This window comes from Pseudorca crassidens, chromosome 2 (assembly GCF_039906515.1).
Source record: "Pseudorca crassidens isolate mPseCra1 chromosome 2, mPseCra1.hap1, whole genome shotgun sequence".
Lineage (NCBI taxonomy): Eukaryota > Metazoa > Chordata > Mammalia > Artiodactyla > Delphinidae > Pseudorca > Pseudorca crassidens.
The window spans coordinates 460,751-485,010 of record NC_090297.1 but is presented as its reverse complement, the minus strand read 5'-3'; the positions used below and the strand labels follow the sequence as shown (position 1 = coordinate 485,010).

General features: G+C 66.9%; 3 protein-coding genes across 8 annotated transcripts; 1 reads left to right on the top strand and 2 right to left on the bottom strand.

Moving 5' to 3' along the window:
- Positions 1-3,141: 3,141 nt before the first annotated feature.
- DVL1 (dishevelled segment polarity protein 1) lies at positions 3,142-15,108 on the top strand. 2 transcript variants are annotated; one of them, XM_067717301.1, is made up of 15 exons: positions 3,142-3,412; positions 8,769-8,838; positions 8,966-9,087; positions 9,374-9,477; positions 9,721-9,859; positions 10,116-10,209; positions 10,289-10,358; positions 10,441-10,580; positions 10,656-10,732; positions 10,817-10,884; positions 11,027-11,179; positions 11,776-11,907; positions 11,986-12,153; positions 12,285-12,491; positions 13,745-15,108. In XM_067717301.1, the coding sequence occupies exons 1-15, from the start codon at positions 3,243-3,245 to the stop codon at positions 14,131-14,133; spliced, it is 2,103 nt and encodes a 700-aa protein (XP_067573402.1). In that variant the 5' UTR covers positions 3,142-3,242; the 3' UTR covers positions 14,134-15,108. The 2 variants fall into 2 exon arrangements, with proteins under 2 accessions (XP_067573402.1, XP_067573408.1); XM_067717307.1 differs by having other exon boundaries at positions 3,143-3,412; positions 11,027-11,104.
- On the bottom strand, positions 15,073-20,224 carry TAS1R3 (taste 1 receptor member 3). The gene is given in 12 exon segments (XM_067717365.1): positions 15,073-16,018; positions 16,021-16,202; positions 16,204-16,428; positions 16,430-16,659; positions 16,661-16,751; positions 16,753-17,030; positions 17,143-17,540; positions 17,543-17,899; positions 17,902-18,220; positions 18,298-18,507; positions 18,509-18,575; positions 18,577-20,224. Coding segments are annotated over 12 exon segments (2,727 nt in total). The 5' UTR covers positions 18,879-20,224; the 3' UTR covers positions 15,073-15,950.
- A 146-nt stretch (positions 20,225-20,370) lies between these two features.
- Positions 20,371-24,233, bottom strand: CPTP (ceramide-1-phosphate transfer protein). Of its 5 annotated transcripts, XM_067717345.1 has the most exons (4): positions 24,154-24,195; positions 23,145-23,296; positions 22,057-22,189; positions 20,371-21,896 (listed from the first exon to the last, which is right to left on the bottom strand). In XM_067717345.1, the coding sequence occupies exons 3-4, from the start codon at positions 22,176-22,178 to the stop codon at positions 21,374-21,376; spliced, it is 645 nt and encodes a 214-aa protein (XP_067573446.1). In that variant the 5' UTR covers positions 22,179-22,189; positions 23,145-23,296; positions 24,154-24,195; the 3' UTR covers positions 20,371-21,373. The 5 variants fall into 5 exon arrangements, with proteins under 5 accessions (XP_067573446.1, XP_067573422.1, XP_067573456.1 ...); XM_067717321.1 differs by lacking the exon at positions 23,145-23,296 and having other exon boundaries at positions 24,154-24,233; XM_067717355.1 differs by lacking the exons at positions 23,145-23,296; positions 24,154-24,195 and adding an exon at positions 23,954-24,147.
- Between the last annotated feature and the right edge of the window lie 27 nt (positions 24,234-24,260).

Genomic DNA, 24,260 nt, shown 5'->3' with positions numbered 1-24,260 from the left:
GACTTGGCCCCAGCTGTGCCTCTACAGCTCCCGTCCATCTCCCCGGGGGGCAGAGTCTGGCCCTTGGGGACCCCCAAGTGTTCTCCTTCATCTGGAGTCCTACTGTCATCACCCATTCCTCTGGGTGGGAAGTCTGGGTCTGGGTGTCCTGAGAAGGGCAGCGTCGGAGCTGATTGTGTGCACTTGCTCCTGGCTGTGAAGCAGTTTCAGATCCTCTTCCAAGGGCTTACTGGACGCGAGGACAGAGGGCAGACTGTATCAGTTCAGTCCTCTGAGAAGAGAAGCAGATGCCAGGATGGGCTCAACGAGTGAGGAAAAAGGGGGAGGAAGCAGGTAGCGGGAGCTAGCGGGAGCGCCCTCAGAGGGGTGCCAGCAGGACAGGAGGGGGAGGGAAGGGAGCCGCAGTAGGAAGAAGCCTGTTTCTCCAACCCTGACCCCATCCTCCAAGGCCCTCAGGGACAGCAGGGGGCAGGAGGGGCGACTGTCACCCTAAGTTGGAAAACCCAGAGCGATGGGCTGAGATCATGACCTTCCGAATGAGGAAGCACGAGCCACCCACACGGGGTGGGGGGGGGTGGCCCACAGGGGGCTCCCTCTGCATCCGAGCTCGTACCTGGAGGAGGTGAAAACCCCGGGGTCATTTTGATGAAGGCCCAGTTTCAAGCCCTCACACAAAGAGTCACGAAATGTGTTCCTTACAGATCCTGGGGGGGCGGGGGTGTCTGTGTGCTGGGGGTGTGTGTGTGTGTGTGCACGCTGGGTGGGTGTGTGTGCGTGCTGGGCGTGTGTGTGTGTGCTGGGTGTGTGTGTGTGCGCGCGCGCGCTGGGTGGGGGTGTGTGTGCTAGGTGTGTGTGTGTGCGCTGGGTGTGTGTGCGCGCACGCTAGGTGGGGGTGTGTGTGCTAGGTGTGTGTGTGCGCGCTGGGTGTGTGTTTGTTCACGCGTGCACGCTGGGTGGGGTGTGTATGTGTGTGTGCGTGTGCTGGGTGTGTGTGTGTGCTAGGTGTGTGTGCGTGTGCGCTGGGTGTGTGTGTGCGCGTGCGCGCACTGGGTGGCGGTGTGTGTGCTCAGGGAGCCAGGGGAAGGGCAGTCCTCCATCCAGGTCACCAGTGACCAGGAGATGGCCAGCAGGGTAGCAAGCACCTAGAACTTGTAAGGTGGTTGCAGCAGCAGTCACTGACTTTCATGGGCTCAGCTCTGAGTGGTTATTTTAAAAGGTGCCCAGGAAAAGCAAGGCAGGAACTTGGGGTGGGAGTCCTGAGCGTTGGTCCTCATCTGAATGTCCAGGCTCTGGGTGTAAGCAGGACAGTCATACAGTGAAACACCTGGGCAGTAACTCAAAATAGCTGCTCTCTCGTCACACCCCCACAAGGACCCCACAGTGGCAACAGGAGGGAGGCTGGGGCACGGAGCTGTGACTCCCCCCAGCCCAGTGACCCCCGGCCCCAGTGGCCCCATGCCACTGGACAAGGCCCTTCCTGTCAGGACTCTTCTGGCCACAGACTCAGGCCCCTTGCAGGGCCCCAGCCCGACCACATGAGCATCAGTCCCGGGATTGGCTTCTGGCTACCAGCCTCTGTCCTGTGGCTTGGGCTGAGGGGCAGGAGTGCAGCTGAGGCATCAGAGCCCCTGCATCTGTGTGACTGGCAGCCATTTGTGCCTGGCCTGGGGGATCTGGTCCCCCGGTGAGCTCTCAGGGTCTTCCTCCCTAACCCTGAGCACCCAGAAGAGAGCCATGGCGGACCCTTCCTCTAAGGCAGTCCTGCCTGGGGAAACTGAGCCCCGAGGGGAGAAGGCCCAGGCTTGGCTGAGCGGGTGCCCACCTCACAGAGCCCAGGGGAGTGGAGGTCAGGACCCCTGCCTAGGCTCACCTGGGGGTGGTCCCCGGCCTGGACTCAGGGACTTATGGCCAAACTCTAGCTCCTCCAGTCAGTGATGGACTAATGAGGTCTCCTCTTGTGCTGGCCCACTGCGTGAGGATGGTCGTGACCCGACAGATGGGAGAGTCTCAGCTCCAGCCAGCTTCAAGGCGGGGCGCTGGGGACGGGCCTCAGAGCAGCATGTGCCGCCCACCGGCATAACTCTCAGGCCGCATCCTAGGGCCTCTCCCTTCTCACTCTTGCCAGCGTGGGCCTCCTTCTAGTGGCCTCAAGTTTTCCTCCTTGGGTGGGGGGTAGGGAGAGCCGCTCTCCCCATTGGGCTGGACCCTTCACAGCCGGAGGGGCGCTGCTCCGCGTCTCCCTTGACCCCAGGCAGGAGGACCCCAGGCAGGTTCGATGGAGAGCGGCCGGGAAAAGAATCCCTACACCTGCTGCCAGAAGCACCGTGCCCCTGCGTGCGCACACCTGCCCGCGCTGACCCCGCCGTCGCCTGAGCATCACATACACGTGCTCACACTTGCATTCCCTCGTCCACGGGGGCACCGGCATTCCCTTGGCCCGTGTTTCTCGGAGCCCCCGTGTGACCCGGTAGAGGGCGCGCCAGCTCGGAGCTGGCGCGGGGGCGCAATGTGACCGACTGTTCTCGGCTCCGGCCCGGACACAATTCTGTTTCCCGCGGTTCCCCCGCACCCCGCCGATGTGACCACGGCGCCTCCGGACTCTTAAGAGGAGGAGGACCGGAGCCTGGCCGCGCGGAACCCCTCCGAGGGCTCCAGGCCGGGTGCAGAGCTTCCTGAGGGCCCCCACCCACCTCCTCCCCGCGGGGCGCGCCCCGGCCGCCCAAGGGCCGAGAGCCGGGAGCCGAGGGCTGCCGGCCTGTGCACGCGGCGGCCGCGGGACGCGCGCGCCACGGCTTCCCGGCCTGGACGCAGGCAGGGAGGCCCCGCCCTCGCCGCGCCCGCGCGTGCGCAGCCCCGCCCCTTGCCGCGGGCAGCCCGGTGACGTCAGGCCCGCCGCTCTCTGGCGCCCCCCCACGGCCGCGCGCAGCAGGGCCCTCCGTCCCTTTAACGCGCGGCCCGAGGGGGCGGCGGCGGGGCGCACGGACGCGGCGGGCTTCGCGCCCTCCCTGCCTGCGTCCCGGGCCGGGGGCGCATGGGTGGCCGCGGGCGGCGGGGCAGCAGCCGTGGTGTGTGCGGGGCCGGGGCCGGGGCTGAGGCCGGCAGGGCGGGCGGGGCCGGAGCGGCCGGGCGGGGGCGCGGGGGCCTGGTCGCGGCTGGGCCGGGAGCGGCGCGCGGGCGGGGCGCGGGCCGGCGGCGGGGAGGCGCCCGCGTCCAAGGCCCGGGCCGGGCCTTAGCGCCGCGCCATGGCGGAGACCAAGATCATCTATCACATGGACGAGGAGGAGACGCCGTACCTGGTCAAGCTGCCCGTGGCGCCCGAGCGCGTCACGCTGGCCGACTTCAAGAACGTGCTCAGCAACCGGCCCGTGCACGCCTACAAATTCTTTTTCAAGTCCATGGACCAGGACTTCGGGTCAGTGGGCCACAGGGCCTGTGCGCGGGCGCGCGTGTGGGCACCTGTCTGCGCCAGGCAGGGCAGATCCTGGGGCTGTGACCCGGGCGGTGCCTCCCCGTGCCTGCGCGCCCCGGTGCGGTGTGTCCCACCTGTCTGTGCCCTGAGCAGGGGACGCCTGGGCCCCTGACTGCCTGCCCAGGAGCCTGAGAGCTCTGGACGGTGGGCAGGCGAGGGTCCTGGCTTCTCCACCTGCCCTGGGTCCTGTCCTGAGTGTGACTTGCGGTGGAGGTCTGTAGTCCAGGTCGACCTCGAAAGTACCACCTTGGCACCTGTCAGGCTCAGGGTCCTTTGCCCCCCTTATGTGGAGGTCAGATGCTTAGGGATGGCCTGGAGAGCTTGCGATTCATGGGGCTTGGGGTCAGAGGAGTGTCCGAGTGTTGGGAGGGGAGGGGTGGGGGTGGGGACAGGGTGCCGGCCACCCAGTGGGTTCCCTAGTTAGCATGGGGGAAATGAGGTGATCTGGGACAGGGGCACAGATCTGTCTGCTGGGGTCTGCAGACGTTTCTGGAGGCTCAGGATAGCGTCCTCCTGACCCCCTTCTCCCGGGCCCTCGGGACAGGGCAGAGGTCAAGGGTCACTGGGCAATGTGGGGCTTTATTCCACCCACCCCTGCCCCGGGGTTGCTGGCCACAGGGCTTCTGTCCCTGCTGAGCCACATGGCACTTGGGTTCCTGGGAGCGGCCCAGGCCAACTGCTGACTCGGGGCAGCTTCTGTGTCAGCGTCCGCATGTCTGCCCTTAGTGGTGGCTGTTCTGGCCGTGGGGACTTCCCGCTTGTGCTGGGCTGGGCCTCTGGAACGGTGAGCGGTGAGCTGGAGGCTGGCTGTCCGCTTGAGGTCTGACCCGGCACAGCCACGGGTAACCTGAGTCCCCTGCTCAGCGGTGCTGGGGCGGGGGCGGGGGGGGGCACCCAGAGGCCTCGTGCGCGGAGCAGGTGTGCCTGGGTGCCCTCAGGCAGCCCGTGTCCTTGTCTGTGGCTGCGTCTCGGGACTTTGACATTGAGCCATTTCCTGGATTCTGTGGTTTGCATGGGCCTTGGGCAGGCCCAGGTCAGGTCAAGCTGAGGCTACTTTGTGGCTCTCAGGAAGGCCTGAGGGACATGTGGGCAGCTGGACTCTCATGCCTCCCCAGCACCAGGGAGAGGCAGAGAAGGGGGCATGTGCTCTTGGCAGCCTGCAGCCCTGCCGGGCTCGTGTTAGGAGCCACCCCCAGGCTGGGCTCCCCTGGTAGGGCATTGATTTGGGGAGCCAGCCCTCGTTGGGTGATCTCCTACAGTCTCACTGCTCTGGGTCTGCTGTGCTTTGGCTGTGAGCACTGGGTATGTGAAAGGGTGCTTTTGTTTTTAACTTAGTTTATTATTTCAACAAAAATTACTGAAGTCACACATGCTCTGTCACAAACCAAAGCCTGCAGGGAATGTGAGGCACAGTGTGTGCCCAACCCCCTAGGTTGCTGCCCTTGGACCATGATCTGGGGTGCATCCTGAGGGCCCTGACCCTGGTCCTCCGTCTGGTAGCTGCTGAGCTGCAGAGACCCCTGCCCCCATCAAGGTGCACTCCCAGCAGAGGCTGGGCCTGCTGGAGGATTTGCAGGACCCATGGGTGCCCTGGCCTAGGAGGTCAGTGGGCAGGCAGATCTGGGTCTTGAAGCACAAGTAGGAGTTCTTCAGGTTGTCTCAGCATGACTGGGATGAGGGGGGAGAGAACAAGACCGGGCTAGTAGGCTGGGCTGGGACGGGGAGGGATTCGGGTGACTCTGGAAGGCGAAATGGGCAGACAGAGCAGGGGAGGCTCACCTTATTCCCCACCCCCGAGACCTCTGGTTTGTGGCCTGTTGGCCTCAGGGACCCTTGGAGAGGATCTGCCTCTTCCTCCCCTCCCCTGAGGTCTACCTACAGAGCTCCAAGTTTTATTTATTCTGTAGAATCATTTACTCAGTGTAATAAATTTCCTCTGGGAGGGGCTGAATAGTCACTCACACTTTAGTATAAATGAGAGCTGGAAGCTCACCCTAGATACCTAGTGGATGTAGCTGGAGGTTGGGGAAAGTGGGGGCAGGTCCTGGCTGGGCTGGGGCAGCAGCCCCCTCATAAGAGGGGTGGCCTCAGATTGGGGACTGTGAGGGCACCTTGTGAGCCTGGGCTTCCTGCCCTAACCCCTCAGCCCACTGTGGGCTGGGCCCTGAGTTCCTGGGGCCTCTGTTCCTGGCCACGGCTGGCCAGGAAGGGAACCCCTTCCCTTACTAAGTCTAAGGTGTGGCCACCGCCCCATGCTCTGGGCCGGGTCCCACTCCCCACGGGCATCTTTGGCCAAGTGGGTGGCGAGTCCTGCACCCACCTCCCACTTTTCCCATGCAGGTCACAGCTTTCGTGCCCCAGCGAAGCTGGGGAGGGCCTCTGGGCTTGTGCTCGGCTGGCCTGGAAGTGCCAGGCATCGGGTTTGGTGAGCGGCAGTGCAGGGAGACGCCTGGGCCCAGCCTTTGGGCTGAGTGGCAGAGGGTGAGGGTGTCTGGCTCACAGGTTTCTGCTGCCAGGGCTGCCTTGCCGATTCCAGGCCTGGCTGGACTTGGCAGTGGCCCTGGCCCCTGCATCTCTGCGCCAGGAGCTCTGGTCTGTGGGGCCATCTGTCTGTGGGCCCTGGGGGGTGCAGTGGGGGGCTGTGCTTGGCCTGGCGCAGGCTGCCCGAGCTCCCACTCTGCCCACCATCTGGAGTCAGTGCCCCTAGTGGTGTTGGGAGAGTCTAGATGGGTCACCCCCCGGAGCTTGTGGCAGGGCTTGGAGGACTTGGATCCACTCACCCCGAGGCCTGCAGAGCCTGGGCCTGGGCAGGAGGCAGTGAGGGGACAGAGGAAGGCTCTGGGGGAGCTGAGGACCCCGACCCATGGGGGAACACTGTGCCTCTGGGGACATAGTTGGGGCCATCCCACTGGGCCTCTGGGAGCCCAGGGGTCCCCCTGGGCCCCTGGCTCAGCTCCAAGGGCCCCGCTCTGAGCAGATTCCTTGGCGGGGCGAGTCTGCAGGGGTAGCGGGCGGGGCTGGGCAGCCCAAGTGCTAGGGTAACTGGGATTTCGCCAGGAATCCTGAGGTTGTGGGCAAGATGCCCATGGGGGTGCCCCTGGGTGGCCACCACAAGGTTCAGTGTCTTCACTGACCACTGCTCCTGAGGTCTACTCTCAGACCTCAGGGGAGCCCTGGGGTTGTGTGGGGGGCATTTCCCCAGGCTTGGCCAAGGCCTCCCCCAAGCCCACCCCCGACCTCGTCCCTATCCCTGGTCATCGCCGGGGGTGGGCAGCGTGTGCCCCTGTGCCCTTTGTCCTGGGGGCTGGGGCACCTGCCCCTCCCTCCCTGCTGTCCCGGCCTAGCTGCCCCTCAGCGCCCCAACGCCCGGTGGAGGGCAGGATGCTCCGTAGTGCAGGCTGCAAGGTATGTGTTTCGCAGGCTGGAGAGGGCCAGGGAAGCAGCGCCTCTGGGCGCTGGGAGGGGCGTTCGTGTGTGGGTGGGCTACATGGGGGCCTCAGGCAGCCCCGGGCGGCGGGTCACCTGGAGGCTCTGGCCGTGTGGGCACTCAGCATGCCCCTGGGCCCCCCTGCCTGGGGTGTCCACCTCTGGGGGAGCCAGGCAGGCCCCGTGGTGTAAGTCAGAAAGGGCGAGGGCGGGGGCGGGGGGGCGGCAGGGGAGGCCGCCGGCCGGGCCACTGGGGCTGTGAAGTGGGAGCCAGGTCCCTCCCATGTCTCTGTCACCGCAGTCGCTCAGAGACGGTGCTTGGGGCCTGCTGGGCCCCCGGGAGGGCTTGCTGCAGCCCCGTCTGTTGGCTGCAGCTGGCAGAACCACAAGTGTCCCCAGGCCACCGCAGGTCTTCCTGGGGTGACGAACTTCTGTGTGGCCTCCTTGACTAAATCTTGGGCTGGGTCTCGGCCTCCCCAGAGCTCAGCTCTGCCGGACTGTGATGTGTGAGTGGGGGCCACAAACACAGTGTCTGCTCCTCACTGGGGAGAGGGGGTGTCCTGAGAAATGACTCTTTCTGTCCCTTGTTCTGTCCACCTCATCTGTACCTGTGTGGCTGGCCCTGGGATGCCACACAGGCACAGAACGGGGGGGTCACCGAAGGACCCTGGCGGGGTGCCCCCTCCCTCCCCAGCTGGCCCGTCTCCTCTGTCCACTCTGCCCTGAGGTCTTGGGCCCTCTCCTGGTGGGTGGGGTGGACTGGAGCCTTGCTCTCTGGATGGGAGCGTCCTGTGCCACCTGTTGCTGCCAAGGACTAGCCGAGTCGCGGTGTCTGTGCCCAGCGGGCCACAAGGCCGCTTCCCGCCTGGTCTCCCGGCTCCTGTTTCTGCACTGGGCCCAAGCCCAAGTGTAGGAACCTGCCACGCTGGGCAGGGCTGGCCTCCAGGGGGCACGGCCTCGGGGCACCTCCTGCCACAGGCCCCGCCCTGCCTGCCCTGCTCTCCGGGCCTCCCCGGGGAGGCCGCAGTGTGGGATGTGTCTGGGCCACAGCACTGCCCGCCCTGCCCCGTGGCCCTTCCCCTGCTGCCCTCCTCACCCTTTTGAACCTGACACCTGGACCTCCCCAACCAGTTTCTGGCCCCAGGGTCATTGGCCTCCTTCCCAGTTAGCATTGCCGGGCCCTTGGCGACCTGCCTCTCCCACCCCACCCCAAGCTCCCCTGACTGGGGGCGGCATTAAGGGATAGGCCAGGGCTAGCCGCTGGGCAGTGGTATGGCTGGTGGCGCTCGCTGCCCTCCAGGGCCTGAGGCTTCTCTGTGGCCCCAGCTGGCCCTGAGCTTGGCTGCCCTTCCAGGTCTCAAGTTGGGCTGGTGCCGTTGAGTGGGGGTCTGTTTTTGTCTCCCTGGCTGGGCCGATGGGCCGGGGGGCGGCCGCCTGCCCTTGGAGTGTGTGCGTGTCGGTCTGTGTGTTGTGCCCTCTCGACCTGCCCGCATCTGTGCTGAGGCCTGCTGTGAACCAGGCCCTGTTCTAGGCTGGCAGGGTGGGCTCTGCCCTCACCATGCACAGGCCGGGGGGGCACAGAGGCGCAAAGCAAGGCAGATACTCGCATTTTAGGGCCGTCCAGGCAGTGACCCTTGGTGCTGGGAGTGTCTGGGTCCCCTTGGACCTGGGCCCTGGAAGGGGCCCTTGGAAGGGTGGTAAAGGTTCCTGGGAAGGGAGGTGCCAGGTGCGGGCATCCGCACAGGCTGACATCTGGGCGTGTGGCTGGACGCCCCGTGTGGCCTGCACCCCAGACGAGCTGGGGCCCTCGTCCAGAGCCCAGTGCTGGGAGCAGGCCCCACTGCAGTGGCCTCACGGCTGCATCTGCCTGCAGGGTTGTGAAGGAGGAGATCTCCGACGACAATGCTAGGCTGCCCTGCTTCAACGGCCGCGTGGTCTCCTGGGTGAGTCCACGGGGTGCTGGCAGAGGGCCCTGGGCTGGTGGGAGTGGAGGAGGCTGGTCACCTGTGCCCCGGTGCCCTGCCAAGGCTTGCCTGGAAGCCGGTCCCTGAGCCCTGCTCTCCTCCGCAGCTGGTCCTGGCTGAGGGCACACACTCGGATGCAGGGTCTCAGGGCACTGACGGCCACGCAGACCTGCCTCCGCCTCTCGAGCGGACAGGCGGCATCGGGGACTCCCGGCCCCCCTCCTTCCAGTAAGGACTCTGAGGGGTGGCGCTGAGCCCAGTGGTTCTGAGGGGCCTGTGTCCTGCCAGGCCTCTTAGGGGTGGGGAGGGGCAGGTCCCTGAGCAGGGACCCACGGTCAGTAGGCGCTGGTCAGCAGAGGAGGGGCGGGCGGAGAGGCCTGGAGTGGGCCGGCGGGTGGATGGGGGCCCCTGCTGGAGTCGGGGTCCCACTAGACGAGGGCAGCAGAGGAGCTGAGAGGGCGTTCGAGGCGTGAGTGGCCCGGCCGCCCCAGCCCAGCCCCCCTTGTCGGCACAGCCCGAATGTGGCCGGCAGCCGAGATGGGATGGACAACGAGACCGGCACGGAGTCCCTGGTCAGCCACCGGCGGGAGCGAGCCCGACGCCGGAACCGCGAGGAGGGTAACGAGGCCACACCCTTGACCTCCCCGGGACCCCATGGGCGCCCCAAGCCCCTGCTGACCCCCACGTACTGCCCTGTCCAGCGGGGGTCCCTTGGCAGAGGTTCCAGGACCCTAGTGGCCCCCCCCAGCAACCCAGCGGTCACCCTGCCAGCTCCCAGGTCAACAGGTGCTCTAGGCTGCAGGGCCGCCCGTGACCTCCAGGGGACCCCACCGCCAGCCCCCCTCCCTGCTGTCCCCATAGCCGCCCGGACGAACGGGCACCCAAGGGGGGACCGGCGGCGGGACCTAGGGCTGCCCCCCGACAGCGCGTCCACCGTGCTGAGCAGTGAACTTGAGTCCAGCAGCTTCATCGACTCGGAGGAGGACGACAACACCAGCCGGTGGGCGAGGGCTGGGGTGCGAGGCGGGGCGGGGCGTGTGCGCAGGGTGTGTCCGCGTGCATGTGCACGTGTGGGCAGGGGGCCCTGCTGGTGGCTCGCTGTCTTGGGGGGGGCGGCTTTCCCCAGGTCTGGCCCCGCCCCCGCCCCTCTGGCCTCAGTTTCCTCTGCCGCGTGGGGGAGGGGTGGCCAGGCCCTGACTCTGCGCCGACCGCCCCCACCCCCCCCACCCCCACCCCCCACGCCCCGACCCCGCCAGGCTGAGCAGCTCCACGGAGCAGAGCACCTCCTCCCGGCTCATCCGGAAGCACAAGCGCCGGCGGCGGAAGCAGCGCCTGCGGCAGACAGACCGGGTAGGTGTGGAGGCCCGAGCGGGCAGGTGGGTCTCAGCCGCGGTCCCACCCGCAGCCCCTCACCTGGCGCCCCCCGCAGGCCTCTTCCTTCAGCAGCATCACGGACTCCACCATGTCCCTGAATATCATCACCGTCACGCTCAACATGGGTGAGGCCTCGGCGGGGCAGGTCCTCGGGCCTGGCACGGGGTCCTCGGGTGGGGGGCACCTGCTCACCCCCCCTCTCTGCAGAGAGGCACCACTTCCTGGGCATCAGCATCGTGGGCCAGAGCAATGACCGGGGCGACGGCGGCATCTACATCGGCTCCATCATGAAGGGCGGCGCCGTGGCTGCCGACGGCCGCATCGAGCCGGGTGACATGCTGCTGCAGGTGCGGGGCCGGGGGAGCCACTGGGGGGCCGGGGGGCCGGCACCTGCACCCACCGCGCTGACCCCTCGTCCCCAGGTGAACGACGTCAACTTTGAGAACATGAGCAACGACGACGCGGTGCGGGTCCTGCGGGAGATCGTGTCCCAGACAGGGTGAGGCGCGGGGCGGGCGGGGCAGGGGCTGAGAGTTGGGGGGGTCCCCCCGGGGCCTCGCCGTGTGACCCGCCCTCCCCGCAGGCCCATCAGCCTCACTGTGGCCAAGTGCTGGGACCCGACGCCCCGCAGCTACTTCACCATCCCGAGGGGTGAGTGACCCCACGGGGCCAGCGGGGCGGGGGCGGGGGGTGCCCAGCGCGGCCTGAAGGTCCTCTCTCCTCTGCGCCCCTGTGCTCTGCTCTCTCTCCCGCCGTCCGTCCGTCCGTCTGTTGCCGCGCGGTGGCCGCCCAGCTGACCCCGTTCGGCCCATTGACCCGGCCGCCTGGCTGTCGCACACGGCGGCGCTGACCGGAGCCCTGCCCCGCTACGGTACGAGCCCCTGCTCCAGCGCCGTCACGCGCACCAGCACCTCCTCACTAACCAGCTCGGTGCCCGGCGCTCCGCGTAAGTGGTGGCTCACGAGACCAGGGAACTGAGGCCCCAGGCGAGGGCCTGGCCGCGGCGCCCCGGATGGGGATGGTCGGTTGCACCCGAGGCCCAGCCCATGCCAGGCTCCGGCAGTCAGATGCAGCGCCCACAGGGCTCCGCCCTCCTCCCAGCCTCTGGTGGAGGTGGAAGATGCCTGGAGGGGCCCGGCCAGCCCAGGGGTCTGCCTGAGGGGCGGGGCGGGGCGGGGAGGGGCGGCTGTCTGAGCAGGGCCCTCACCTGGCTTTCCTGCCACTAACATGACTAATAGCCCCGAGCTCGCGGGGGAGGGGGTTGAAGAGGCCCGATCTCCGCCCGTGGGTTCCTCGTCCTGGTTGGATCCCAGATTCTGATGAAGCGCCTGCAGGGTAGGAGACGAAGGTCCAGCCCCCACCCACCCCCATGTGCCGGCTCCCTGACCCTCGGAGCTGTCAAGCAGTGGGGCTGGACCCCCCAGTCACTGGGCCAGCAGAATCTGGTCTCTGAGGGGGTGCGGCAGGTGGGGCCTGGGGTCCATTCTGACCCCCGCCCCGTCTGTCAGCCACTCGGGCTGAGGAGGAGGCCGTGCCTTGCAGAGCTGGAGGAGGTGCCGCTGACGGTGAAGAGTGACATGGGCGCTGTCGTCCGGGTCATGCAGCTGCCGGACTCAGGCCTGGAGATCCGCGACCGCATGTGGCTCAAGATCACCATCGCCAACGCCGTCATTGGTGAGGGTCCCACGGCCAGCAGAGGGGGCGGGGCGGGGCGGCCCCGGGCCCCTGCCTGACGGCCGCCCACCACACCAGGGGCGGACGTGGTGGACTGGCTGTACACGCACCTGGAGGGCTTCCGTGAGCGGCGGGAGGCGCGCAGGTACGCCAGCAGCATGCTGAAGCGCGGCTTCCTGCGGCACACGGTGAACAAGATCACCTTCTCCGAGCAGTGCTACTACGTCTTCGGGGACCTGTGCAGCAGTGAGTAGGGGCTGCGGGGCGGGGTCCCCAGAGGGCCCGCCCACGCCGCCCCACGCCCGCCCCACGCCAACCCCGCCCCCACCCCCGCCCCGCGCCACCCACCCCCCTCACCCCCGCCTACCCCTTCGCAGACTTCGCGGCGCTGAACCTCAACAGCGGCTCCAGCGGGGCCTCGGATCAGGACACGCTGGCCCCGCTGCCCCACCCGGCCGCCCCCTGGCCCCTGGGGCAGGGCTACCCCTACCAGTACCCGGGGCCCCCGCCCTGCTTCCCGCCCGCGTACCAGGACCCCGGCTTCGGCTACGGCAGCGGCAGTGCTGGCAGTCAGCAGAGTGAAGGTGAGGGCCTCCCGCCCGGCCGCCACACCTTCCCCACCGCCTAGCTCTGCCCTGTGTGCCGGTTCCTCCACCCTGTGCGCTCCCATCCGCTCTGTGCTTGGGCCCTGGGTGGCTCCTTCTAGAAGGGGCGAGTGGTCGAAGGGGGGCCAGAGAGAACCCGGAGGCTTCAGGGGTTGCGTGTGGGGGCCGGTGCTCCAGCCGTGGCAGAGGCCAGAGGTGGTGTGGGAAGGATGGGGGCGTCGGGGTGTGGTGGCCCGGGTGGGGGAGTGGCATGGGGACCCCAGGACACAGTGGAGGACAGAGACTTCCGCCTTCCACCTGCAGCCGGAGGTGACAGTTTCATAGACGGCCCAGCCCGATGCTGGGATGTGTGGGGCAGCTGAGCGGGAAGCTTGGGGTGTCCCTGAGGAGGGGACCTGTTGGAAGTGTCCCGAGGCTGAGTGGGGTCAGTGAGGTCCATGGGCCCGTGCCCCCAGCGTCTGGGGAGAGGTCTGGTGGCTGGCCCGGTGGACCCAGAAAGGGACGGGGAGACAGGAGAGTGGATCAGAGGATAGTGGTGTCTGAGGGGAAGCCGTGTTGGGCACCTGTGGACCCTGGACAGGCCCAGCCGGTGGGGTCACACCCTGGTAGCAGGGTGTGGGTGCCCAGCCGGGCCTGCTCTGTAACTCATCTATCCCTTGCTTTGTGCTGGGCAAGCCTTAGACTGAAGGACTAGCGGAACGGACCCTCGGGGCCGGTAAGCCAGGGTCCTGCCCGGCGTCCCTCCCGGCACATCCCCAGCCAGTGGGCGTCTTCAGGTTCCCGACACTTCCTGAGCCCAGGAGGGGCTGAGCCGAGTGGCCAGCCAGGGCTCCAGGGTCAGACGAAAGGCGGGTCTTGGGTGGGGAGCCCAAGATGGCCGGCAGGTGCGCCAAGCACACACGGCCTTCTCTGGGCCTCGGTTTCTCAGCTGCAAGACCAGGCCCTCGGTCCAGGCACTGGGGTGAGGAGTGGGGGCACTGAGCTGGCCCTGGTGTCCCTGCCTGTCTGCCACTGCCCCCCCGCGCCCCCCCCCCCGGCCTGCTGCAGCTGCTCTTGCTTCCCTGGGCGGGGCCGGCCCAGCCCTTGTGTCTGCATGGCTCCCCCCTCCACCTGCACCCCGGCTCAGGACCACCAGGCTCTGCCCCTGGTTGTCCTCGCGATGGCCGGCCATCTTGGAAGAGTCAAGGCCCGGCACTGACCGTCGCATTCCTCTCCCCCCTTCTTGACCCCAGGAAGCAAAAGCAGTGGGTCCACCCGGAGCGCTGGCGGGAGCAGCCGTCGGGCCCTGGGGCGCGAGAAGGAGAGCCGGTCGGCTGGAGCTGGGGGCAGTGGCAGCGAGTCGGACCACACAGTGCCAAGCGGGGTGGGCAGCGGCGGCTGGCGGGAGCGTCCTGCTGGCCAGCTCAGCCGTGGCAGCAGCCCGCGCAGCCAGGCCTCGGCCGCCGCCCCAGGGCTCCCCCCGCTGCACCCCCTGACAAAGGCGTACTCGGTGGTGGGCGGGCCGCCTGGGGGGCCGCCTGTCCGGGAGCTGGCCGCTGTCCCCCCAGAGCTGACAGGCAGCCGCCAGTCCTTCCAGAAGGCCATGGGGAACCCCTGTGAGTTCTTTGTCGATATCATGTGACCAAGGAGAGAGTGCTTCCGGCCTGGCCACTGCTTCCAGCCAGTGGTCCTGCTGCCCCTGCAGGAGGGGCTGCACCTGGAGCTTGTGTGGCCTTCGTGGCCTTCCTGGGTCAGACCAGCCTGTGCTTCGTGCCATGGGGTCTGGGCCTGGCCAGAGTGGCAGCAGGCTGGAGGAGAGGGGCTGAGGGTAGCCCAGGCCACCGTAACCTGGATGGCAGCCCGTCCTCCTGGCCAGAGCAGCTGTGTCTGTGCAGACCCCGGTGGGGGGGCCTCCATCTCCCTGTGCTCAGGCAGGTCTGACCTGCCCGCCTTGGCGTGTGCCTCAGGGACCCGCACTCGCCCACAGTGCTGTGCACGGGGCCTCAGGTTGAGCTGAGAGGTGGCCGCTAGGCCTGGGCCCCCCTCTTCACCCGGTTCACAGGCCCCACCCCCCATCCTGCCCAGGCCGGGGTGGGGGGCCCTCTCGGGGGTAGGGTCCTAGCCCCGAGGCCTCTCTCTGGCTGCCCAGGGTAGGGATCTAATTTATTTATTTATTGCCTGGCCTGTGTGCTCCACGGGGTGGCGGCCAAGTCAGCTGTCCCCCACTCCCAGCCACTGGAGCAGAGTTTCATGTGTTCACCCCCACCCCGCAGGGACACACGGTGTGTCTGAAGGTGTGCGGGAGGACGGTGAGGGGGAGATGGCAGGAGAGGGAAGGTGACACTGAGGGCAAGGGCCACAGATGCACACAGCTGCTGCCGGGGCGGGGTCTGGGGCAGAGGGCGTGGCCAGTTCGCCCCTCCCCGCGGTCCTGGGGTGGCCGCCCACGCACGCACGCACGCACGCACGCACGCTGCTCCCTCCGTCCAGCGTCGCTGGCCTGCACACGTCGGCACTGTAGATACTGTGCGGAGCTGGAGCGTCGTCCAGGTAGTTAATAGAGCTGCTTCTGTGTAAATGCTATTTTAAACACTAAAAAGCATTTAATTTTATGGGACCGACGTGTGATCTGTGTCTCTTTTTAACCACTTTAGGAGATTGGGGTGCAGGGGCCGGGTCAGCTTCCCCAGGGTCCGTCCGAGAGCTGACCCAGGACCCAGGACCCAGCGACAAGGCCCTGGCCGCAGCAGTCCTGGCGGGCGGTCTTCTGTCTGTGGCGCTGGCTCCTGGCTCCGGTGGGGGGTGCGGGGGGTGGAGGGTGGGGTGGGTCGTCGTTGCGGCTGGTGCTGGCCTTGGTTCTGACCCCCGACCCTGGCCGGGCTCTGTCCGCGGTGCTGGAGGGGACTGGCCACATTCTACTGGCTCGCTGGCCAGGGAGAGAAGGAAGCTGGGTGCCCCCTCCTTCCTGAGCGGGTCTCTGCCCTGCAGTGGGGCCCACAGTCAGGCACACACCCCTGCAGAGGGGTCAAGAAAGCCCCACCCACCAACCTCCCACTCCTACGATGCTTGGACAGGATGCTGGGGGGGGGGGGTGGCCCAGGCTGGGCCCAGCCAGGCAAGTGCTATCCAGCTTTGCCTTCACATGGTTTGGCTGGGGGCTTTCCTGTGCGCTCAGCCTGGGCTACGGGGGGCCCCGAGGAAGCCTCCATGGGCCTCTGTCTGGAACAGTGGCACTGGGTCACCTGTGCAGGCCAGGGCTTGGCTGGGGCAGGGACAGAGCCTGCCTCTGGGGCCCCAGGGGTTGAGATCCCACGGAGCTGAGGCCCCTTATGCACTCTGGAGGTCACTGTGGGGTCAAGGTCAGCAGAATGTAGGGCTGGGGAGTCACAGCGGAGTTGGGGCACAGTCTAGGTTGCTGCATAGGGACTTGGTCTGGGGGCACCTTGATAAGGTATGAGTTCACTGGGGTGAGGTCACTGGGTCAGGGGTTGCTTGTTTTCTCCCTGAGTCTCCTCCCCGCCCCCACTGCTGCCTCGCCCTCTGGCATCGCCAGGGCCCCCTCCCAGGAAGAACTCAGGGGTGTTGAGGTCCGGCCGCCACAGCAGCAGGTAGCACTTAGGCAGGTGGGAGGTGCCCAGGATGCCCAGCACACAGAAGAGGATGGCGCCCACCTGCACGGCAGGCTGGGAGACCGTGTGCACGTCGGCAAAGGGGGACGAAGGAGACCCAGGTGATGAAGTAGGCCAGCATGGCAGAGGTCAGGCCGCGGGCACCGTTGTAGCCCCCGGGCCAGCTCTTTACCGGGAAGGTGCCCAGGAAGCAGAGGAAAGCCAGCGTGGCGTTCACCAGGCCGAAGCTGACCCAGGAGTGCACGTGGCAGTGCACCAGCGCCTCCGTGGGCAGCACTTGCCAGCCTGTCGGCACCTCCGGCGGGAAGATACCAGCCAGCACCCCACAGGCGGCTGCAGAGCCGGTCTGCCCAGCTCGGCTGCAGCTCTGACCCCACGAAGATCTCAGCCGCCTGCAGGAAGGGTGTGCTCCAGCAGCTGGTGAGCAGGAGGTGGTGCAGCGGCGGCTGGGCCAGGCAGCTGGCAGGGCTGGGCCAGCCGGGAAACAGGAGAACGCTGAGGCAGACGAGGCCCAGGCAGAGCAGGCCTGTGGCCCCCCACCCGAGGCCCGAACCATGGGCTGTGCCGGCGCCAGATGAAGAGTCCCAGGGCTGCCAGCACCAGGCCCAGAGCCAGGGCCAGAGCAGAAGCAGCCCCAGGAACTTGGGCCGGCGGGGGAGGCACCGGTGCTCCAGTCCGGGGACCTGTGGTCCTGGTCACACTTGCTGCAGAGGGCAGGGGGAGGAGAGGGGGGTGCTGGGGGCCGTCGGCTTCCCCCAGCCTCGCCCCTGCCACGGCTCTCGGAGGGCTCACCTCGGTTGCGCTGGTAGCTGCCTGCTTTGCAGTCGGTACCGTCGTAACAGCAGGAGTGGAAGCCCTTAACGCGGGGCACCTGGCCCTCCTTGCACTGCCGTGAGCACTGGGGCACGGGCTCCGGGCACGGGCTCCTGGCACGGGCCCCGGGGCTCAGGCTCCGCACGGCTGGCTGCAGCTGCCTGAGCCCTGGGGGCCGCCCCGCTCCCTCAGGCAGGGCTGGCGCTCACCTGGTTTCCCTGCGTGTGCCACCTCACCTGGGAGTGCCAGAGCTGCAGGCTGCCATTGAAGGTGCCCACGGTACGCAGTGTGGGCGTCCGGTCCCACCGTACCCACAGCTTCCGGTCATGATTCACGTCCACGTTCCCGCTGGTGTCAAACCGCAGGCTCAGGTTGTGCGTGTTCTCCGGGTGCTGGCCGGGGGGGGGACGGGGGGGCGGGGAGCCCCCCCAGCCCCCCCAGCCCAGACCTGCTCCCACTGTCCCTCCTCCCTGGTGGCACTGGTGGCACAGCTCCCGTGCCCTCACCTGCCAGGGCCGCATGGGCTCCCGCACAGGGCAGCCCGAGGTGTCGCAGAGCAGCGTGTTGTGGAGCACCTGGGCCACGCCGTACACAGCTGCGAAGGCGCAAAGTTCTGGCGGTGCAGCAGCCCGTCAGTCACGTTCTCCAGGGTGATGCAGTCACACTGAGGGCAGCATGGCCCCACCACGTGCTCCTCCAGGCCTGGCTGCCCTGCGTCCAGCGAGGCGCAGTAGGCGGGGTCCGCGGCCAGGGCCAGGCACGTCTGCACGTAGGACGGGAACTCGGGCATCTGGGCGCCCTGACGCGGGACGCCGAGCACGGTACCCACCCGGTCCATGCTGGGCAGCGTCATGACCAGGTTTGAGGGCAGCCAGGCCTCGCTGGCCACCCACATCTTGGGCGAGAGCCTGTAGCGGATGCTGTAGCTGAAGAGGGTGCGGGCAGTGCGGGCAGAGGAGAACACCTCACCACCTGCACGCTGCTCTGGTTCACCCGGCGTGGCAGGCCCTGCACGGAGCCCAGCCGCGGGCTGCCGGCTCTGGGCAGTGGCACCCAGCCCTCGCGCGCGATTCAAGTGCCCTTGGCGTCGTCCAGGCCAGAGAAGAGGCACAGGCCCTGCCAGCTGTACTCGTCTTCGCTGCCCACGGCGGCCACCCAGCTCCAGTGCAGCTCCCGCAGCAGCTCCACCACGGCCGCCACCTGCACGCGGTCGCTGGGCACCGTGTGGAGGAAGGACGGGAACGTCTCGCGGCTGCTCAGCCAGTCTGTGCTGGCGCCGTAGCTGACCTGCGGGTCCAAGGCAGCTCCTGACGCAGGGGCTCCCGAGGCGGGCAGGAGGGGGGGACGCGGGCTGGGGGGTGCACGTGCGGCATGAGGAAGAAGCTGGTGACCAGGGCGACCTCGAAGGAGTGGGGCCCGATGACGGCCAGCACGTGGGGCTGGTACTGCATATAATCGCAGTAGGCGGCGACGCTGCAGCTACCGGCCTTGGCCATGAACACCAAGCTGGGCTTCGCGGCGACCACAGGCTCCCAGCACGTGTTGAAGAAGTTGTAGCCCAGGCGCAGCCCCGGGGATCAGGGTGGACCCGCTGTTGACCTCCTCCATGGCCATCGTCGTGGCCAGCGCCCAGAGCAGCCCAGGGGACGAGAGCATCCTCAGCTGAGCCCAGGGGGGCAGAGCCCCCCAGCACGTAGTCCCCTGGCCAGCTGAGCTGCCGGGACAGGCACAGCGGGGCCCCTGCCCTGACGCCCAGGACAGCCACGAGGCCCAGGAGAGCCAGGCCTGGCATGGCAGGTGGCAGCTTCCAGCAGGGACGGCAAGTGGGCAGACTGACCGGGGCGCCAGATATGGGGAGTCGGGGCGTGGAGGGGCAGAAGATTTGTTTAGCAAAGCGCTTGCCTGTCCTCACCTGCCAGCTCGGGGCCCTGGAGATGTCCTCCATCTCCTGGGCCCCACAGGTGTGCTCACATTGGATTCATCCTGATGCCACCACTAGGGTCTCTGGCTGACAGTGACCCGGGCAGGCAGGCTTTGGGCAGCCGCTGACTGTGACCTTGCTACCTGCCTGTGCCCAAGCCCCTGGCACCCACCTATTCCTGGAGAGGGGTCACCCTGTACCCGTCTGCCAGAGGGGCCTGGATTCTCCGGCTGCCTGTGAGACAGGCTTGGAGGTGCCAATGCCCCAGGGAGTGGGCACAGAAACACTCCCTCCAGCCCTGGGGAGGCACTGTCGGCAGTCGGGGTGGGAGACTGCAGGGGTGGCTCCCTTGGCAGGCCCAGGGGCAGCCTGGGGGGGTGCGTCCCACAGCCCTGCAGGCCAGCCAGGAGGACAGTGGATGGCCAGATGGCCCACTCCCACCCCGTGGCTAGGGTGGGGAGGGTCCCGAGGGGGAGGCCGTGGGCTCTCGGCCTGCCTGGGGACAGTGCACCTTGAGGGTCTAAGGCCTAGAAGCTGCGGGGCCCTGTGGCTGGCCGTGCTCACACCGGCCTGGGCCCTGCCTGCACGGGCCAGGCTCACAGCTGGGCCCGAGGAGCGGCATGCAAGCGAGGGAGGAAATGCTGTAACCAAGCGGGCTGCTGCAGCCAGGTCAGCCCCAGGGTGTGCCGGGGGCCTGGGGGCCAGGCCAGCAGCTCCCGCTTAGCCTCTGGGTGCCTGAGGACCCGTCTCCCCCAGTCTGGGGCTGGGGGCCTCACTGACACCAGGCTGCAGGCACCCAGAGGAGCTGGGGGAGGCTAGCGATGGCCTTGGGGTATGGCGGTGGGGCCCGGCAGACATTTATGGGACGTGGTCTAGGGATCCAGTCCTTGCCTGTCTCCACTGCCCTGTGGGGCACGCACACATGGCACAGCACACACGCTACACGCATGCACAGGGCCTGCACCTGCACCATTGCATGCACACGTGCACACACGTGCAGCCCTCACTGTCTGGCCCAGGGGAATCCCAGGCTGTTCCCCCAGTCACTGGCCTTTGCAGGCACACCAGGCTCTGGTCCCCGCTGGGTGTGGGGACTTGGAGGTGGCTTGTGTTGGGCACTGCTATTCAGTGCTGGCTTTGGGGCAGCGTCTGAGAGGACCCTCCCTGACAGGCATCCTCCTTCTGTCCAGGCCACTGCCATGGCGTGAGCACCCCCCTCCACTGGCTGCAGTCCAGGCAAATTTTCTTCTCTCTACACGGTGTGTGGCTGGCCTCAGACCTGCGTTTCCAACTCAGCCACTTAGGTGATTCTGTGACTCAGTTTTTTCACCTCTAAAGTGGGGATAATGTGGACCTTGGCAACAGATGGGGTTCAGCAGGGCTAAAGCTTGCACAGAGATGGGCAGGACCCCAGCACTGGCCGGGGCATACCTCACGTCCCTGTGGTTGACACAGCCCTGACTGCCTGGGAGCAGGTACCTGGCACACCCGACACCCCTGTCCTGGAGAGCAGCAGTTCTGCTAAGTGCAGTTTATTTATTTTGGAAAAGCCATCACCCGTATTACAGCTTCTAAGGGTACCTGAAAGCTTGCACTTATGTACGTTTGCTGCACGGTGAATAATGTCCCCTTGGCACCTGAGGTCCTGGCCTCACAGTGAAGAGGCAGTGGGTGGGGCCAGGCCCCCAAGCACTGGGTGATGGCTGGGATGGGTGTGGCCACCTGCCAGCCTGTCACTGAGGCAAAGCGGTCGAGGCCCCCTCCCTTGTGCTATGTCATCCTGGGACTCCTGAGCTCCACGGGGATGGAGCAGTAAGGGGCAGGGAAGAGGGAGCACAGCATCTCGCTGGATGCTGGAGAGGGAGAAGCCAGCACTGGCCCAGAGGAGTCCTGGGATCCTGGGGGTTCTCAGGCTGTGCTATGCAGACTCTAGGCCACAGGCAGCGGCTGACACGTGTGCAGGGCGGTGGCAGCAGGGCAGTCCTTCCCTCGGGGCTTCAGGTCCTGCTGTCACTGCTGAGGACACGTGGGCCCCTGGCTGAGGAGGCGAGGGGCGGGGGGAAAGCCTGCAGTGCTGACCCCTGCCCAGGACTTTCTCCCTGTCCTGGGGACAGCCAGCCGTTACAGAGGGGCCCAAGGCAGCCCAGCTGGGCAGACACTGCGTCCTGCGCCCCACGACTCCCCGGCAGGGGCAGCTTTTCCATGAACACTAATCCTGACCCCCACTGACTGCTTCCTGCACTTCATCCACCCGGGAAAGGCCTGACTGGACATGAGTGTACCTTAGCTGAGGGTAAAGATGAGATGCCCAGGCAAAGGAGAGGCCGGGCGTGGAGCAGACGGCCAGCGTCTGCCTTCTCCGTGAAGCCTGTCTGCAGCGGCTGGATGCTCTGAATGGCTCCCGACGAGCTCAGCTCACAGGGGGACCCAGAAAGTTCCACGGTGGGACTGATAGGTCCCGGCTGCCCCCACCCAGCTCTGGATTAGGGGAAGCCCACCCCACCTGGGCCCGCCAGCCCCTAGGGTAGGTCCAGCAGGGCGTGCTCGGCGTACAGCCTCTGGGAGATGTCGTAGACGCGTTCGATGAAGGGCAGGGCCTCGCCCAGCATCTCCACGGCCTGCTCGGGGGACCCCACGTTCATGGTCTCCAGGAAGACCTTGCGTGTGGGCAGTGCACAGAAGGCCACGGTAACGGCGCGGCGGATGATCCAAGGGTGGTAGGCGGCCAGCGAGGCATTGTAAGAGTCAGTGCAGAGCGCGGCAGTGCGCGCGTCCTCAGGGCTGGTGCGGATGCTCTCCAGGAAGAGCTGCAGCCAGTGCAGGGCGCGGTGCAGCCGCAGCACCGTGCGGCAGCCCGAGTCGGGGTGGCGGGAGCGCCTCTCCAGGTCCACCAGCTGGCTGCCCACTTCGTAGGCCACCATGGCCTGCAGGGTGCTATAGTGCTCCTGCTGGGGGCCCCCGCACAGCTGCTCCATGATCTGCAGCTTCGCCACCACATCCTTGGAGATGAACGAGAAGATGGTGCCCAGGCCGTTCAGGAACCTGCGCGAGGGAGGCGGGCGCTCAGCTGGGGTGCGGGGGAGAGCACCCCCACCTTCTGGGCCGCGAGTGAGGACAGCCGACCGGCACCGGGCCGGCAGGTGCCTACGAGGGCCAGCGGGACGCAGTGGGACACGTGGCCAGGAAAGGCCCTCGCACGCACCTGACCAGCCCCCTCCAGCTGGCGAGGTAGTGGTCCAACAGCACCTCTTCCTTCTCGTTGAGACACTGCTTGAAACTGAGCAGGACAACTTTCAGATTAAACTCTGACTCCAAGTCATCCATTTCAACAGGAACTGAAACACACCGGGAGTCAGGCTGTGGGTTGTCTCCTGGTGAGGAGGCTCCCTCCTTGGGTCATTATTTCGGGGAGGGAGGGCAGGGGCAGCTGGAAAGAAACAGCTGGGCTACTGCTGCTCCCCAGTGAAAGCCCACAGTAACCCCCATTCCCAGGCCAGCCCCTCCTCCCCAGGAGCCCACCTCGCTCTGCTCGGGTCACACACTCGCAGACACACAGGCCTGGCCCGGCTCTTAGCACGGCCCCCCGACGCTCAGGCTTGTCAAACCACTGCCACGTCTCACTCGCGGGAGGCGTCTCTGCTCAGGTTTCCTTGCTGGTTTATAGTCTGTCTCTCTTGAGTGTATGTCTGTTCCTACTAACTGGAGAAGTATTTGCTGAGTCCCCACCCAGAGCCAGGCACCCATTCCAGTGCACTGTGAGTGAGACCGACAGCCTGGCCCCGCTGAGGCAACATCCTAGTGGCAGGTGTGTGTGTGTGTGATAATAGCAAAGACAGGAAGTTCAACACAGTAGGTAAAAGGATAAGCACCGTGGAGAGACAGACTGTGGGCTGAGGCTGGAGGGCCACGCCCTTCCTTGCTTGAAGCTGCATCGCAACACACAGAGCAGAGGCTGCGGGGTCAGCATTTGCCGACAGATGGACAGACACCAGTCTTCTCACTCCTACTGTAACTGTACCCGTCGCACACAGAAGGGCAGCTGGAGCACACACAGGTTTTCTCACGCTCTGAAGACAGCCACAGGCCCTCCCCCAGCCCCAGGGAGTCCAGAAGTGCCCCAGGCCAGAGGCCTGCTCTGGATTCTAGCATTCATATAGTCACTCCACAAACACCCAAGTGCCCAAGCGTTAGTGGGTGTCGCTGGGCACCTCAGCCCCTGCCTCCCTGGGTGCCTGGGGCCTGCACTGCGGTGTGGCTCTGACAGGCCCTGGGGACTGAGCTGTGTCTCACCTCATGTCCAGAACAAGCTCTCACCCCTTTGGGCATGGGGGTTCCTGTGCTCTTGGTGCTGGGAGCACTGTGGGAGCCCGGTCGCCCGAGGTGTGTGGTGAGAGCTCAGCCAGGAGAGCACACTGGTGTGCCTGGGCAGGGTCTGCCTTCCACTGTGCGGGCAAATCGTGCACTGTTCTAAGATCCTGTCCCACATCTTTGGGGAAAATGGGCCCGCACACCCTCCCCTGCCCACCACCCAGGCTGCTGGGAGCATCTGATGGGGCCCAGTAGGTGCTGCTGAGGCCCTGCAGGCCCCACGGCTTGGCCGCATGCCTGGCACTGGGTGGAGTGCCCAGAGGTGAGCTCACCCTGTCTTCAGGTGTGGGGGACAGCCGGGCCTGGACTCAGGAAGATAACACTCCGGAGGTTTCTAGAACACCCCTCCCCTCTCTCAGGCCCTCAGTCTTCTGTCCACCGAGCAGATGGCCTCTGAGGCCCTCAGGGCTACCTTCCTGGTCACCAGACATCCTGTGGGCCTGGCCTTCCTGCCCAGAACCTGAGCCAGCAGCCAACAGGAGGTGCCAGCAGCCTTTCAGAGCTTGGAAAAAACAGGAAGGGCAGGGGCGGCGCGGCCGGGGGCGGGCAGCCTGCCAGCTCTGGGAAGGTGATGCAGGGCACCGCCAAGGCTCCCCCAGGGGCAGTCCACGGTCCCAAGGTCAGGGCTCGTCCTGAGGCCGGCCTGAGCACCGCAGCCCTGTGGCTCACAGCAAGCTGAAGGACCCCAGGAAAAAGGGGGCAACCCTCCGGCACCACAGCCCCAGTCTCGCCTGCTAAGGGGGCTCCGGGTGGCGCCGAGGTGGGATCCGGGGCTCGGGTGGGTCCTGCTCCAGCTGAGGCCCAGGGATGGCTCAGGGGCCCGGGGTCCGGGCCAGCGCGGGAGTCGGGTCCTCGGCCGCCCCCTCCCACGCCCGGTTCGGTTGGGGTGGGTTTCCTCAGCGCCAGCTCGATCCCACCGCGTCCGGCTCACCTGCAACGCCGCCCCTCACCTGCCCCGCGCAGCCGCAGTGGAGGCCGCGGCCCCGCCCCCGGCCACTGACCCACCGCCCGGGATTGGCTGCCGGCCGCCCAATCAGA